We start from the raw sequence: 17,882 nt of genomic DNA, 5'->3' as shown, positions 1-17,882 counted from the left end.
AAGAAACCAAATGGGAAAGTCAGGATTTGTTTGGATCCGCGAGAACTGAATAAGGCTATTTTAAGAGAACAGTCCACTTAAGACTGTCGAAGAAGTGGCTGCTAACCTTAAGCATGCGAAGCATTTCACAACTCTGGATGTCGCTTCAGGATTCTAACAAATACAGCTGACCGAGGAGAGTTCATGGCTCACCACATTTAATACACCCTTTGGAAGATTTAAGTTCTAGAGACTTCCGTTTGGAATATCGTCAGCGCCGGAAGTGTTTCAGAGGGCCATGTCTCATGTATTTGAAAAATCAGCCTTGTGAAGTGATTGCAGATGACATTTTGATGTGGGCAGATAGTGAACAGGAGCACTTGGAAAAACGGAGTCAAATACTGAAGAGAGCTGAGGATGTCGGATTACGCTTAAACAAGGACATGTGCAAAGTAAACAAATCAGAAGTTGAATATGTAGGACATGTTTTCAGTTCAGATGTTGTGAAGCCCAGTGGTGAAAAAATCAAAGCAATTCTAGCAATTCCAGCACCAGAAAACAAGAAGGAACTACATCGATTCATGGGAATGATCAATTACTTAGGAAAGTTTATTCCAAACTTGTCTACCAGGAATCAATTACTCAGACAGTTGCTAGAAATTGACGTCGCATGGCACTGGAATGGCGAACAAGAAAAAGCCTGTAATGATCTAAAGGGAGCAATAACGTCCACGCCGACATTGAAATATTTCGACGTTAATGAGGATGTCAAACTTTCCGTCGATGCCACGTCATATGGACTTGGTGCGTGCATCATGCAGAAGGAGCAACCTGTGGCTTATGCATCGAGAGCCCTGAATACACCTGAGAGAAACTAGGCACAAATCGAAAAAGAGATGCTTGGAATCGTGTATGGACTACAGAAATTCAATGAGTATGTGTATGGTAAAACAGTGTTAGTGGAAACAGACCACAAACCACTAGAGAGCCTGTTTAAAAAATCATTGTCGAGTGCACCTCCACGACTTCAACGCATGATGTTGAAAGTTCAGCAACATGACTTAGTGGTGAAATACAAAGCTGGCAAGGAACTCTACATTGCGGACACATTGTCGAGATCGACAGGATCAGATCCAGCTGAGGAGCAGGAGGAAACAGTATGAAGTTCATGTGATAGAGACTATTCCTGTGAGTCAGGAAAAGGTGATGTTATTTCAGAGTGAAACCAAAAAAGACCCTGTTCTCATGAAACTGAAGGACACAGTTCTACAGGGATGGCCAACAAACCGGAAGGATTTAGACAGCGAACTTAGTCCATACTGGAACTTTAGAGATGAGATAAGCATTGTTGATAGCTTATTGTTAAAAGGAGATCGTATCATTACACCAGAGCAACTTAGACCCCAGATGTTGAAAATCCTGCACAGCAGTCACCTGGGACAAGAAAAATGTATACAGCGAGCTAAATCAACATTGTTTTGGCCAGGAATAATCATGCAGTTGAAGAACATGACAGAACAGTGCAACATTTGCAACCGCTACAGAAATGCGCAGCAAAAGGAGCCAATGATACCACACGAGATCCCAAATCGTCCTTGGCAGAAAGTTGCAGCAAACATTATGTTTTTTGGGAATACAAGATACTTGATAACTGTTGACTACTTCTCAAAGTTATTAGAAGTCAACCGCTTACAAGATGGGAAAGCCGCCACCGTTATCAACATTCTGAAGCAACTTTTTGCTCGACTAGGAATCCCTGAAGAGTTCATTAGTGACAATGGACCGGAATTCGCAAACCATGAATTCAAAAACTTTTCGAAGGAATATGACTTCCGTCATATTACATCTTCGCCGAGATATCCACAGAGCAACGGTATGGCTAAAGAGCTGTACAGATCATCAAAAACCTGTTTAGGAAAGCACAGAATGACCACAAGGATCCGTATATTGCGCTTATGGAGTTGAGGAATTCAGAAATACCAGGAGTGAAACTTTCACCAGCACAGCTTCTATTTGGACGAACCACAAGGACGCTCGTACCAACCGTCAAATCCAAATTGCGACCAATGGGATTTAACTCGGAACTTGTTCGAGAGGAACTCCAGAACATTAAAGATGCATAAAAGTCTCTTTACGATCGCAACTCAAAACCTCTTAAACCACTAGACAACGGAGATGTAGTACGTGTTAGGAATACAGGACAGTCTATCAAAACACTAGGAAGAATCGTTAGACCTGCAGAAACACCGAGATCGTATTTCGTACAACAAGGGAATACCACCGTGAGGAGGAACCGCCGAGACCTTATCAAAACGAAAGAACTGAACACAGAACAACCAGTAGATACCGAAGAGTCTGTTAACGGTCACTGTGATTCGTTTTGTGATAACTCTAACCGTGTCAATGGTCCGTCTATCAATTCTGGAGACGAAAAAACTAGTGTTACCACATCGAGTGGTCGGGTCATCAAAGCACCTCGCAGGCTGGTGACGGAGTCTTAATTCAAACAGTTAAAGTGAATTTCTGAATCTGATGTGTACATTCATTGTTCAGTTTTGTAGTTCAGTTTTGTTAGTTGTAGTTAAACAAAAAAAAGTAAGAATATTGAGAGCTGTTTTATTATAATGATAAAATGCAATTTTAACAAACATTTTGCAGTTAACTTAAAAGGGGAGATGTGACATTATCTGTATCTAAGAACAGTTACTCTTATACTGGTGTTATTTGTAAATGTTAAAATATAGAGTTATCTTCCTTGTTATTCATGATGATGCTGCACGTGTTGTAATAAACTAGTTCTCATCTTGAGTCTGTTTGTGCTACAATGCCCTTCTTCAAAGAAAGGAGGACATATTGCTTTACCTGACACCTAAACGAAATGAAAAACGTAGTGGCGGGGCCTGTCTATCCAATGCTATATGACCTGAAAAGGCATAAACGCGCTAGGCAAAAAGAAGAAAATTCATAAACTACTCCTACTGTGAGATCAATGTGGAAAGATATACACATCACAAGGACTGAAATGCATCAAAAAGATCTTCAGCAATTCCGATTTTGTTCCGTATGCAAAGCCAATTTTAAATGAGTAAAAACTGTCCAATATAAACAAGCATTGATCGAACACAAGAAGACTCAGCTTCCCAAACAAAGTCAGGCAATTAATATTCTATGCAATATCAGTGGCGAACTATCTTGCAGGAATGCTCTTCGTGAGAGCTGTACACAACGTAAATTTTTCTCCATGTGAGGCCGGGAAGACATATTCTTGGAGGTCCAGTGATCATTACCATGTAAAAGGATGCAAAAACTGCTTAATAAGTTATCAACTCTCCTTAGTTTAGTTGACAAGTACCTGCTTTAAGCAAACGAGTTATTATGAACATCATATTAGTATAACAAAAATGGCAATGAAAGACCTGGGACACACTTGAACGTTTTTATACCCCGCTCCGAAGGTGAGGGGGGTATACTGTTTTACCCCTCTGTCCGTCTGTCTGTCCGTAACTAATTTTTGGTCGCAGTTCTCATCAACTACTCATTGCAGATTTTTGAAATTTTAGCATTTTTTGCTGAGGCATGCCATTTGGTGGGATTCATTTTTGTTCAAATCGAATGTCATCTTTCTGTTTTTCGTGCGTCTGTCCGTACCATAGATAATAAATTTTCGTTTCAGTTTTCTCAGCAACTACTCGTTGCAGATGCTTGAAATTTTAGCACATACTTTGTTAAGGCATGCCGTGTAGATGGATTCATTTTAAACAAGTTGGATTTCAACTTCCTGTTTATCCGTGCGTTGTCTGAACCATACATGACAGCAACAGCTAGCAAGCATTCTCAAAGAGAAACTGCTAGTTTCCTAGGAATGAAAGATTATATTCAATTGAATACAACCTCCGTGCGAAATGGCATTGTAAAATTCAATGTCCAGGAGAGGATTCCATCTGCAACTGGGTGCAATACAGGCATAATTTTTTTTTGTTCAAGCCACTGCTGCTTCAACTCTACTCTGAAGAAAAGGATTTTCATGTAAGAGTTGTTTACTGCAAACTTCAGTGGTGTGGATATGGAGTAGAACTTGCACAAAGAGTCTTAAGTCCAGCCTTTAGATCAACGTGTGCAGGCGCTAATGATTTACCACGAGTAAAATATCATGTCCAGCAGCCACACGATGTAAATATATTCACATAATTCATACAAGAATATGTATACCAGTATATAATCATTAACAATTATTACAATTGTAGATTTCAAATACTACAGAATATAATCAATTTTTTAAATTCATATGATTAATACCCTTAATATTTTCAGCTTTAATACATCAATAGGTAACAGACTGTCCAACAGCGATTTACCTATCAGACTTGTGATCTCAACCATTGCATTAGGAATGGGTTATGATCTTCGACACATCAAAAGGATCATACATGCAGGCCCTCCCAGTTCACTTGAAGATACAAGATTTTTATACATGAAATATAAGGATCATGATATTGTCATTAAAACAAACACAGACGTCAAATTCAAATTAATTTTATGCTGTAAATAAAATATGTGATTACATGTATTATAATTAAATCATAAATAAATCAACACAGAAATATTTTCATTTATATGCATTAACAGTTTACAAACAAGAAGTTGGTTGTGCTGGGAGGGATGGCTCAAGGGCAGATCCTCTGTTATAATGGAACAAATCTTGACATATTGACAAATCGGTAAAAGACAGAAAATCCTGTAGGAGAACATCCATTTCTAGGTATTTTGATACACAAGTGTCAGTTCCGGACAATAATAGCTGTGATATTTCCTGTTCACACAAGTCCTGGGTATCGTTTCGCAAAAGCATCGTTAATTGTACTTAGTACTTAAGGTAAAGATCCATACCATCCTATAGATATAACGGAGCTACAGATTTTGTTGAAACTTTTCAGAATCTTAACTGAGTATTTGTCCTTTCCAGATCAGTGTAAATTTTGGGGTCAACCGGGCCTCCTTTTGAAATGATTGTTACTAAAAATAGACATTGTCTCGTGAAATGACGGAAATGCAGTTATTAAAATATTTATTCTAGCTTTCTAAAATTAAAAGCAAAAGACTTTTTTAAACATATGAATTATAGAGAAAATATGCTTGTTCAAATGTTTAATTATTTTTTAATCTGCTGATCCACCTAATATTACTTTCTAGGGCGAATTAAACATATTTAGCTCAAAATTATAAAGTTCATTACTAGTAAAAATAAATTGCTGCTTGATATTCTGACTACAGATTTCTTTTTAAAATTAACACGTTATTTTCCAATGTTCTCTCCCTTATATGGCATAAAAATTAAGTGGGGCAGTGTGGCATCAAACAAGAAAATTTCACATTTTTAAACCAAATTTGCTGAAAAATGATAATTTGAAAAATCTTTTTAACATCTATACTTTTAGGATTTGGGTGTAAAAATCGCTTTAAATATTTGAAACTATCGATAATGGAACAGTAATAAGTATGGTTTAAATCATAAGTTGAATATTTAATGCATAGACGGCCAAAAATTCGTTTTCACAATTCACAAGCATAATAGTAATCGGGTTCAATCTTCGGAATATTCTATAAACCGTTAATGCGCATGTGTGACGTTGTGACGGAAGTGAAAGAAGAAAATACTTTCAGTTTCAACATGGGTAGTTTGGATGCGATTTAGTTGATTAAAAATTTAGAGAAGTGGCACGTTTTACTACTTTTTGTGTCTATGTAATACATTTCTCGCTATAGATACAAATAAGTGGTTTGTTTGCCACATCTTTTTAACGTCTGGTTTCTGATCTCAGGAAATGCTCGGACCTGTCCAAGTAAGGTTCAACGTTGTTTATCATGTTTTTATTCATATACCATATAAAATAGATCAAATTAATGTACGCGGAGATGAATATGTTCAGTGTTTCCACTTTGTAATGTTTGTTTGTTTAAAACACCGTGCTTACAGGCGATCATATCCTTGGAAGGCAGAGATGGCCCTTCTTAAGCAGGTAAAATTAACAGTCCAAAGATTATTTCTACCTATGTAGGTATTAATAGCTACCTAGGTATTTAAAGCTACCAAAAGTAGCTATTTTTACCTACTTTATATAATATCTGCATTTTGCGACCAAAAGACCAAACGGCGCAACATGGTGAACACCATATTTTTTGATACGGTTACACAAATGATAAATACGACAAAATTTTGGCCAAAAAATGATTATTTCCTGAATCGGCAATTGCACATTAGTTTCTATGCAAAACCGACAATATACGAAGTTTTCATTTTTTGGCCAAATTTTTGTCATATTCATCATCAGTGTGACTGTATCAAGAAATTTTGTGCTCACCATGTTGCGCCGTTCCTGCATTTGACCACAGAATGCAAGTAAAGCAGAAAGTAGGTAAAAATAGCTACTTTGGGTAGCTTTAAATACCTAGGTAGCTATTAGTACCTACGTAGGTAGAAATAGTCTTTGGACTGGACCTGTTAAGCTAGGGACACTCTAGCACTGAATGATCGAGGTTTTCCGTACATTACTCAAATTCGTTAAATAAATTCAAGCTCCATAGTTGATGACTAGAATTGCATTGAGGGCATCATTACTAAACCTATGTCATTTAATTGGTAAAATGTGAAGTAATTTATTTATTTTTAAAATCAATTAGGTTTTATTAATATATGAAAGAGTTCATAATTAAAAGGGTTAAGTAAGTCAAACAATAAAAAAAAATAGTTGTTTTATGTACTCTGACCGAGCTGTCAAAATCACCCTAACACAATAATTTTTATCAGCACTTATATTTTTTTTCTTTTTCCATAGTATAATTTCTATAGGATGCTTTTTGATTGAAATTTTCATGGCGGTTCTAGTGGTGAGTGTGTGTGTTCCCATGGACATTGCAGAATTATTAAATGTACATACTTAACCTAGCAGTACAATTATTCTCTGCCATCCTTGGACTTTTAGTATTCTCGGCACTAGTGTCTTTCAAATGGCAAATAAATTTTCATTGGTTAAAAAATTAATAACATCACGTACTTTTAATCATTGTTGACAATCATTAGACAACTTACCAGTAATCTTACTTTCTTATATGTCCTGAATTTCTATCCCGGCCACATATATGAATGAAAGCTGTGTAAATTTTAGAGGCTAAATACATAACATCAAGAATATCCTGCCTTACTGAAAGTCCTAAGATAACAGTGAATTTTACTAAAAGTGACCTTGGATGGCAGGACCCCTCCTTGGAAAAACTATCTATGCAAAATTGGTATGAAAAGTCATTGGTATGATGCTTTACAAGTCAACAACTCCCTGAGTAAATAGAAGGTTCTATGTTAAAGTGATATTTTGATATGGATCCAGTAAGCATTTGTTCCATGAGTTTTGACACAGATTCTCGAACCTGAAATTGTCTGAGCTGATGAACATCATTACAGGTACTGAATATTTAATTTGTATGTATACTTGTATATTAAAAGTACCTGAGGAATAATACATGCATTATGAACTTGGTCTAGTTTAAAGAAAAAACTCTTTTCTGTTGCTCTGTGCCTAAAATAAAAACATTTAAAAAAGACATCCAAGATGGTTCAATTTGACTTGTATTGGAGTTTAGGCAGTTCAATTATACTTCTTTAAAATTGTATTCTAATAATGAAATAAAAAAAAAATTTCTTTTCTTCTCCAGCTTTTTATCATGCTACATGACACAGCACAAAGTCCTAACTCATAAGTTTGGGAAGGACTCTTCATTCATTTGGGGGAAAATGGTTTGATACAAGTTTTGCATGCTGGTCCAATACATTATCTGGCTTTTTGGAACTGTGTTGCTTAGTGCATATTGATGTTAAAATAGATAAATGTGTAGGTGTATAATATTATTAAGCTCAATATGATATCAAAAACTATTTATGTAGGAAAAGAAAGAACTGAATAATCACTGGGAAAGTTATGCTATTTTTTTAAACAAGTATCTTGATAAACCAAGTTTAACATCAACAAAAAAAAAACTGATATAATTGTCTCCCCTTTCACTGAAAGTGGGGATACTAAATTTAGGTCTGTGCATCTGTCCGTGTGTCTTTCTGTCTGTCTGTAACACTTTCAAGAAGCCTTTGCATTGAAATTTTACACAGCAACTCTCTGTGGTTCCGGGAGACCCTTATTGATTTTGTGATCAAAGGGTCAAGGTAATTATGCAATAAATTCTGTATGTTGGAAAATTGATTTGTTTTTGAAAAAAAAAACACTGTCATAACTTTTATGAGACAGTATTAATAATTTTTCATTCAAATAAAAAGCTAAAATCTTGACATAAATCCATAAAATCTAAACTGAAACTGGTTATCTTTTTTTTTAATGATTAATGCATGATTAAAGAGCACAAACAACCTAATTGTATAATTATAACATTGTAAGCACTCGGCTTAACTAACAGAGTTGATTTTGTGAATTGTCTGATTGAAATTTTATCCTTTTCCTTATTCCTTTTTATATCACCCTCTATGATCTCATAGGCATTCCTATTTATCATCTTATACATGTATTCCCTTCTTTGTTACTGTCATATTGTTATTTGTGGGTTTAAATCTAACTATCATTACAGTAATCATGGTAATGCATAAAATTGCACATTATCTTATTAGCGACTGATATCTATTGCTATACTACTCTCAGGTGCTTGAAGACAGAAATATCCCCTTCCCCATGGGATATAGACCCCTTGGTCTGGTCGATGTATGTTTTTCTCATTTATTATACATATTGTATATACCGTAGATGAGAAATATGTAATTTTATCATCAATTTGGAAATTGGCTCTAGCAAACATATAAAAAGAGGCCCAAAAGGTTCGAAAATGGTTATGTACTATGTACAAGTATATAAGCAAACGATAATGACTTTCGACAAAAGAGAACCATTTATTTGATACTCTGTATTTTTTCAACTTCCAGAGAATTTTGAACCCAGGACACCTGTCAGTATAATGACATGTGCAGCAATACACTACATTGTATACCCAAAGCACTACAAATGATAGCTAAAGATTATTGTGCACTAGCTTTAAAACATTTTTCCAAATTTTCAGCATATATGTCACATATTATGTGTATTAAGGAATTTTTTTGTCAATGTATCAATGTCCTTTCCTACTTAAATGAAAAATTCTGGGTTTTTTTTTTTAATCAATAATTATTTTATGTTTCAGTGCAAGGATATACCAAATAACAGAGCATTAATATTTGTGCAGTAACTGTTTTATGTATGATATATACATTGAAAAAAAAAAGTTTTCGATAATTTTTTTCAAAATCCTGAGTCAATCCCCAGGGGACGATATTTTAATTCAAACAATCGAGAAGAGAAAAACGACATATAAAAATCGGAATATTGAAGCAAAGTAGTTAGGTACCTGAATACTTTCAGAGCCGTACGTGGTTCGAAAATGGTTATGTACTAAGCCTCTGTACAAACATGTAAGCAAACGATAATGACTTTCGACAAGAGAACCATTTATTTGTCACTCTGTATTTCTTCAACTTACAGAGACAAAAAACGACCCGATTGTCGATAGTCTTTTAGTTATCTTGTACTCGAGACAATGAATCTTCCATGCCATCTTATAGGAAAAACCCCTACATAAACAAATACATGGGCGCAGACATTTTGGACACCCAAAGTTGTGCGGAGGAGAAAATGCTAGCTGGCGCGTGATTGGTCAATAAGAGAAAAGACTTGTTATGTATCTGACTAGTGAAATAAAGTTGATAAAAATCTCATATCAAGACTTGGACATTCTTTGAGATATATAGGAGTTACAGGTAAAAAATTGAAGGGAAGGGTGCCCTTTGGTTAGAGATTTTCATTTGGTGTCAAACGCACCTTGTTGTAAACAAATGGAAATTGAAAGTAAAAGTGCCGCGTGACGGTATATTTTTTCTGGCATGTTTTGTTTTCCAATATCTCGAACTTTCACGGCAAAAAGGTCATTTGCCCAAAATTCAATATATGTATGAGTGACAGGGGCACAAGTTTGTATGGAAGTCTATGGGAAAACATTTGGTGGTGTTTGTCCTATAGAATAGGTATTATTTCATGGATAAACATTGATTACAGCCAAAAAATCAATCAGTTCCTATTTTTTTGGCAATGAGATCATATTTTAGTTAGTTTTTACTATTTGTTTAAAAATTAGAGGGTTTGGGTAAACTGGGGCTCACAATGGGGACTGCACATGGTGAAAAAATGCAAAATTTTTGCTCTAGCTCTCATATTTTCAATAAATGTACATGTAAAAAGTTTTGAATTTAAATTTATGCTGAAATTTACTGTGAATATTGTAGATGATACAATATTGATATTTATGGGCATCATCAATTCACAAAACATATGAATATCCCCCTCGCAGTTTGAGAAATTCATTTAAATTCATGTATTTTATGAGTGCAGACATTGGAATAGATTGACTAATCCTCTTTCAAATTTGTGTTAATCAGAGTTGATTGAATAACTTATAACAAAATTAGACTTCTGTTAAGTAATTAGGTTACTTTGATTTTAAACAAGGGGCCTAATACAGCAGCAAAGCCAATTTTAGTCATGTAATCAGTGTGGCTTGATATAAAAGTTATACTTTTGGTGAAGCTTAGAGATTACTAGTAGGAAATTTAATTTAAAATACTGTAAAATATATTTTAGAAGAAAATACATTGAAAAAACAAGAAATTTGCAAAATTATTATTGAAAAAATGATGAAAAAAGTGTCTGAATATCCCTCCTCCTTGCCATATCTAAGCTTGATTTCTGCAGAAAAGGAGGGGGGGGGGTAATTTTGTACTCTAATGATGCTTGAAAATGAAGGATTTCTTTTAAACTGTGGTTTATTTGAACAACTAAGAGTCATACTTATCTGCAGTTATTTTTTTCAATTTCTTAGATACTTCTTAAAATAATTATCTGAGTAAATTCTATTTAAACATGATTATTTTAAAGCTATTTCATCACAAATGCTTATAAAAAATTCAAAAGATGATGTAAATAATAAAAAAAATACAATATAAGCTACTACATGCATTTATCAGTATGTTTTAATAAAATAAAATGTATTTCAGCGATGCATTCTCAAGAAGGAGGAGATTAATGAACCCACCCCCCTTACAATGAACAACACATGGGCACTCTGAGGATGATCCCTTTTCTTCCATTAAGAGTTCCAAGGTATGGTTTTCTTAGAAAATCTAGTTAATCTCTTAATAATTAATTTATTTAGAACTTTTTATAGATTATTAGAAAATAAATTTCTTCAGAACTGCAGTTATTTAAGCACTTTGCTTACAATTGAGCACTGTATTCAGTCAGACAATATGATTTATCTGCCCTTGGAATTTAATCAATTTATTAATTATGTCAATATTAATAAATGATATGCAAATAAATATGTTTGCCTTTTATGAGAATATACATATTTAACACCAATTACATAAAATGTTCATGGAAATTGGCTAAAATGTGGTCACCCCCCTTCAAAATTACAAAATTTTCATTGGGGATGTATTTGATTCTTTTTTGCCATTTGCAACCCGTTGCTGATAAAATTCTAAGTAATCTTATGTACATTTGAACTAGATATAATTCTCTTTCTTTCCATTGATTATTTTATCTACATTAGTTTTCCCTTTTTCCATAACTCAGCATTTTCATACAAAAACTGCTGATTTTCTTCATTTTTCATTAATAACGGGTACCTGCTACCCTGAATGATAAACATGACCTATCTTGAGAAATTTTTAGAGATAATAAGAAAAACAAGCAAAACATATGCTAGATTAATCATTTCATTTCCAAAGTTTGAAAGAAAAATAGAAAAATGCTTCAATTTGTAGACATCTTTTCTGTTTCACAGATGTGGGTAGATTGACGGGGGTGTGAAATGTAAAGCCAATGGTGTTTAAACACGACTGACAGTCCCAATATTAGAAGAGGTGAGTTTCATAACCAATGGATATGTGTTCTAAATATACTAAATTGACAACTTTTGTTGAATTGTAGGATATGCCCCTACATAAACAAATACATGGGCGCAGACATTTTGGACACAAAGTTGTGAGGAGGCAGAAAATGCTAGCTGGCGCGTGATTGGTCAATAAGAGAAAAGACTTGTTATGTTCTGACTAGTGAAATAAAGTTGATAAAAATCTCATATCAAGACTTGTGGTATTCTTTTGGATATATAGGAGTTACAGGTAAAAATTTGAAGGGAAGGGTGCCCTTTGGTTAGAGATTTATCATTTGGTGTCAAACTCACCTTGTTGTAAACAAATGGAAATTGAAAGTAAAAGTGCCGCTTTTTGCGGTATATTTTTTCATGGTATGTTTTTTTTTCCAATATATCAACTTTTTACGGCAAAAAGGTCATTTGCCCAAAATTCAATATATGTATGAGTGACAGCTTTTGTATGGAAGTCTATGGGAAAACATTTGGTGGTGTTTGTTTGATCTTTGTTGTACTTTCGGTTTGACGAATCATCTAAATTTAAATTGTACTATCATAAAAAAATAACTGAACATCGTATATTTATGCCTTTTATTTGGAAATTAATTTACCTTTTTTTTTACGGTAAGTGAAATCGACGTCAGGCATTTTTGATAGAAAAATAGTGACGCGTTTGACGTAATAACGTCACAAACGACGAATAACGTCATATAACGTTATTTTACGTGGTATGGATCTTTACCTTAAGTGCGACATACATGTAGTTCGTAGCTAAATTTCGGCGTTTCACGAAAGCGTCTTATATTCACGTTGTGTCGTACACTACGAAATAACTTTTTTTACGTCACCTTTCTTGCTTCTGACTTGCAAGCAGAGAGTGATTGGAGAAAACATAAATGAACAATTTCCAAGGCATCTGTTTGCAGGTATTTAAATACAAGGATGATAAAATTAATTTTTATGATGGTTTAATCCAAATTTCAATAAGCCTTTTTTAAAAAAAAAAGTTAAATTGTCAACTCATGATGAATAAGGGTAGAGAAAGTAAAAAGATAGAAGCGAAGATAAAATTGAAATATAGCTGTTGAAGGGATGAAAACAGAAAATTGTAATGAAACAAAAGAATAGTTTCCTAGTGGGAATGTTAACAAAATTTAAGTCGAATTTTTTTGTCCGTATGGTAGAGAGAGGCAAACTATTAAATATGCCCTCATGATAAATTTATACATTAAAAAATGATTAGGTCTATCGACGAGGTTATCAATATTCTGTGTCGGACAATGAACAACATAAAGTTTCCGACTAGTGATGCCGAGACAACAAGGACGAAGGTTGGTTTCCATGCAATCGCTGGTTTCCCATATGTCCAGAAATCCTTGGCGCTTTATAAAAGACTCGCATACCTTCACGGAACCTAAAGAGATGAACATTTGTATTCTGCAGAAAAGGATATAATTCATGCTCAACGTCCTGGCAATAGAAAATTGTGATATGAAGTAGATATGTTAAACGTGTTTAAAAAAAATATGAAAAACATCAGGCAAAGTTCGGAAAGAAACATCACATGTCATTTTTCATTTAAACAGTATCTGGAAGTGCCAACTTTAGTATGATTCTCTTTGATAATATTTAATTTACTTTCAGAATTAGTGGTTGTATTAGTGAATCTCGTAGCCCCTTTGAAATTTTCAATTAAAAAACAATTACTAGTGAAAGTTTTTTGAAGACTAGTTAAGAATTGTGAAACAATAGTACACAGAAAATATCAGTAAATGAAAGTTTGTGTTTATTTCTTTTTAAGATATAAATCATTATATTTTTCAACCTAATCTTGATCTAAATCACGTCTTGGAGCATGTTTGATTGCCATTTTTAAATGTAGCAAATTAATTTTGTGTATCCTCACAAAAAAAAAGATATTAACAACGCTGTTATATAACATACACATATTCGAATTCTAGAGAGAGAGAGAGATGTCAAACCTAACGTGTGATAGCCACGCCTCCAATACATATTAATAATGTGACCTAAACACCCTGTGTACATGTCAAATTCCGGTACCGTTGCTTTTATTTTGATTTATTTTGCACAAATGTTTTACATGTAGTCGGGAATGGATTGGCCTTTTCTATCTTTAATTTTAAATTTCTTGAATTCTAAAACTTCAAATTCACAAAAGCCGTCAGCTGTTTCTTGTTGAAGTGGACAATCCATCCCTTACTTTTTGTTGCAAATATGATAGCCCCTCCCCCTTTTTCGGCTTGTCAAAATCACTTCCTTTCTTTTGAGCCTACTATTTATATCTCTGTCTGAACTTTTCCAATACGATGCTAATTGCGATTAATTACAATTTCAACTCATACCATTACCATATAACTTTTACATTACTTTCAATTTTTAAAAACGAGGGGGTGTTTTTTTCCACTTAAGCATAGTGCCGTGGCCCCTTTTTAGGACCCTTCTAACTTTTTCTAATTCACTCAAATCTTAATTATTTTACACTAAACCCATATTTTGTTATCTGTGTGGAACATAACTTGCAAAAAATTCATTGAAAACAGCGCTTTAGATTTATTTCAGGTAATTAAACAAGCCCTCTATTGAATGTTAATTCCGGAACGTTGCGCTTGTCCGAGTTGGTTTTTAATTGTGAAACATTAATATTCGGAGTAGGTGGGGCATTTTATCATCGATTGAAAACATGTACATGTATAAATAGCCAGTTATAATGGCTACAAAATATACAGAAAATTAAACACAAAGAACTTCTCAAGCTTTAAGACATTTTTTGCATTTGATTTTTTTTGGGCATGTCGCCTGGGGGATTTCTTGATCAGTGGCTGTTCCATCAATGAAACATATAAAAATCCAGATTAATACAACAATTTTTTTTAGTCGTGTCTATGTGAAAATTAAATATAAACGGAATAAAATCCCATTAACAGCTGATTAAAGAAAAAAACTTCTTTCTTTTGTACAGTCAAACCTGTTTTAAGAGGCCACTTGTGCGGGTTACGACAAATTGGCCACATAACAGGTGCTTCTTATTCCAGGTTTCAAACCAAGGAATAAAAAATTGTTTAAATGGTTGTATATATATACAGAAACGTATCAAAATCCACAATTTCAACATATTCTTTTTTTAGGAAGTTTTAAGTCACAATTATTATATTTGTTTTTAATTTGTTGTTGTTTTGTGTTGGTAATTTTAATTTTAACAGCTAAATAGGAATAGAATTTACATCACACAAAATCATGAAATGTTCTAACAAAATACAAGTAGCATTTCCCTGATGCTGTGCAAAGCCTTTTAGTTTTTCTAGATATGTATTATATAGGGTTTCAGATCGAGACTGACCACTTGACTTGATAAACGAAATTGTAAAATTTTATTATGTATTGAGTTTATATCATGAACATATTCAACAGCTGTTCATCATCTTACTTTCGTAAATAACGAACAAAAAAAATTGTAAACAATTTAATCATATTAATTAAATAATTAAAACCTGATAGAATTCAAATTACACTCGCAATTATCGGTAATTACTCATTATCAGCTTTCATGTTTGGCTTCTCGAGGATGTGAGGTCACGTGTCAGACGGAAGTCACACGACAAAACAGACAAAATGGCCGCGTCAAAAGAGGCATGTTGACCGCACGCGACCTAAAAGCACTGGCCACTGGCCGCGATAGACAGATGGCCGCTTAAATCAGTTAAAATATAGTGAAAAAATGAACGGGCAGGACTTTGAAACTGGCCGTTATCAAGAGAGAGAAATTAAGGGTGGAAATATCAAAAGCTGCGACTGTATTTATCTAAAAGATTAGTCTCTCTCTCACCGTATCAAATATATTAAATTTCTATCTTATAGTACTTTTAATGGTGTACATAATTTTTTTGTTGTTGTGATGCTGCGTGTGATGATATGTTATTATTAAAATAATTTTATTAATTGTATGTGTGATTGGTTTTGTTTTTTTTTTTTTGGTTTGTTTGCTTGTTTTTTTCCTTTGGGGGGGGGGGGGGGGTTCCAGAAAGCATTCCAGTGTTAAACCATCTACATACTTCTATACCCTGAGTGCAAATATTTTTACAGTAAAGACACTTTGAGGAATGATGGTATTGCGACGATTGGGACTTTTAAAATCTCTTTGAAATTCTTTGACCCTCCAAACGTGCGCCCTAAATCCAAGTACTAAAATAAATATCATTATGATATATTTTATATTCTATTACTCTATAAAAATACTAAGCCGAAAAAAAATTTGATGTTAAAATTAAAATATATATGCACACGCATGTAACGGTATAACTAAGCTGGTCGCTTTTCGATGCAATGTTATCAATCGGAGCTACAGCCACGTGATTAATGGATTTTTTGTATTCACAAAGTTACCTGAGTTTACAAATCACGTGATATATTGGAATACTAAACAGGTCACAATGAGGTCAATGACATGTAAATACCCGTAAATAGGGAAGAAAACGGTCGGCGTTTTGTACCTTTTTTCAAAAAGTTTACCCCGAGCGCAGACTTGCCCAAAATTCTCCCTTAAATATGTTATATTCCAACAGTTCTACACCTTCTGTCCTTTTGAGAAATTTGGGCAAGAATGCGCTCGCCATGTATTCCAGCTTTAAATATCGGAATAACTTTGAATAACAATAGAAATTCATGAATTGCAGTGACCCCTCTTACAAAACACAGCCTCCTACTTTCTTCTTACTTACTTTTTATTCCTGTAATTTTGCAAAGTTGCGGTTAAGACCTAGAAGAATTGCTTTATTAATCTCATTATGCTACTTTCTATACTTTATTTTTGCGCAATTTACCGGGGGCCACTTACTGTACACTAAGTGCAATCATTCTTTGATCCACTACTGCATTATCAGTAGAAAAGTCAATGAGAAAAATATCATATGAGTCTGGATTATATGAAAATTAAAAATAAAATCATTCTGTTCCTTATATCCAATGTAAGGTGGCAATGTCTGCCGTGCCGAAAAGGTAAAATAAAATAGGATAAGAAACCCAAATATTGTCATACTTTTATATTCATAAGGGATATTCTCACACTGTCAAGCTCAAAAGCTCAACATGCAGACGATTTCATTCATCACTGCATTGGTTTCAGTAAGTAATCGTTTTCTTCTCTTTCGTGAGTCCCTTTGTCATTTAAAGGACATGATTGCTAATTTACTAGCACGATATTCAACTAGACTACTTCACTGTAAGCTCTTCTTTCTGATGTGTTTTATTATTGGTCAGAGATGCGATATGTGATTTGAAGAGGAAACTCGTACATTATAAATATCAATATGATGGTCGCATCAGGGATAATGTTTTTCGACTTCGTGTACATATTGACTATGTAATGAAAAATTTAAAACTTGTGAATTAATTTTATATTAATAAAATGAATTAGTAAACAAAGCATAGAATGTTTATATTTTAAAATGCTGTATACACACAAGGAACAAATGTTTTTCCAACACTGGTTCTTCCTCTGGTTGGTACTGACGTCCTTATGTGGCGCAAACAGAATGTGTTTTTTGTTTCTCCACCTCTTCCACCAGGGCCTCTACTTCCTTTCTGTAAAATTCTACTTTCTCTTTTTCTTATTTTTGAAATAGTTTCGTCTGCCATTTTTGTTTTACTTCCTGTAAATTTACGTTGTACACAAGTTGCAATTATTTACGACAGTTCTAAGTATCTTTCGTGACTTGCTAAGTATTATTACGATGCTTTTGTGAAACGATACCCTGAAATCTAAAGATGATGTGAAATACCATCAATGAGTGAGCCTCCCCTGCCGACCGGTCACACCCGCCGTTTGCTCCTTGTCATGATCGGGAAATACTAATTCTGCATGCAAATCCGGGGAA

At 34.0% G+C, this 17,882-nt stretch overlaps 1 protein-coding gene across 1 annotated transcript; it reads left to right on the top strand.

Annotated features, from left to right (window-relative positions):
• The first annotated feature begins 875 nt into the window (after window positions 1-875).
• On the top strand, window positions 876-2,480 carry LOC134280173 (uncharacterized protein K02A2.6-like). Its single transcript, XM_062762599.1, has 3 exons — window positions 876-1,136; window positions 1,198-1,921; window positions 2,146-2,480. Exons 1-3 carry the CDS (start codon window positions 876-878, stop codon window positions 2,478-2,480), a joined length of 1,320 nt encoding a protein of 439 aa, XP_062618583.1.
• Window positions 2,481-17,882: the final 15,402 nt, after the last annotated feature.

Source organism: Saccostrea cucullata, unplaced genomic scaffold (assembly GCF_032062105.1).
Source record: "Saccostrea cucullata isolate Sc308-1 unplaced genomic scaffold, CSIRO_AGI_Scuc_v1 ctg5887, whole genome shotgun sequence".
NCBI classification, from domain to species: Eukaryota; Metazoa; Mollusca; class Bivalvia; order Ostreida; family Ostreidae; genus Saccostrea; species Saccostrea cuccullata.
The sequence above is the reverse complement of the archived record's forward strand: the minus strand, read 5'-3'. Positions and strand labels throughout refer to the sequence as shown.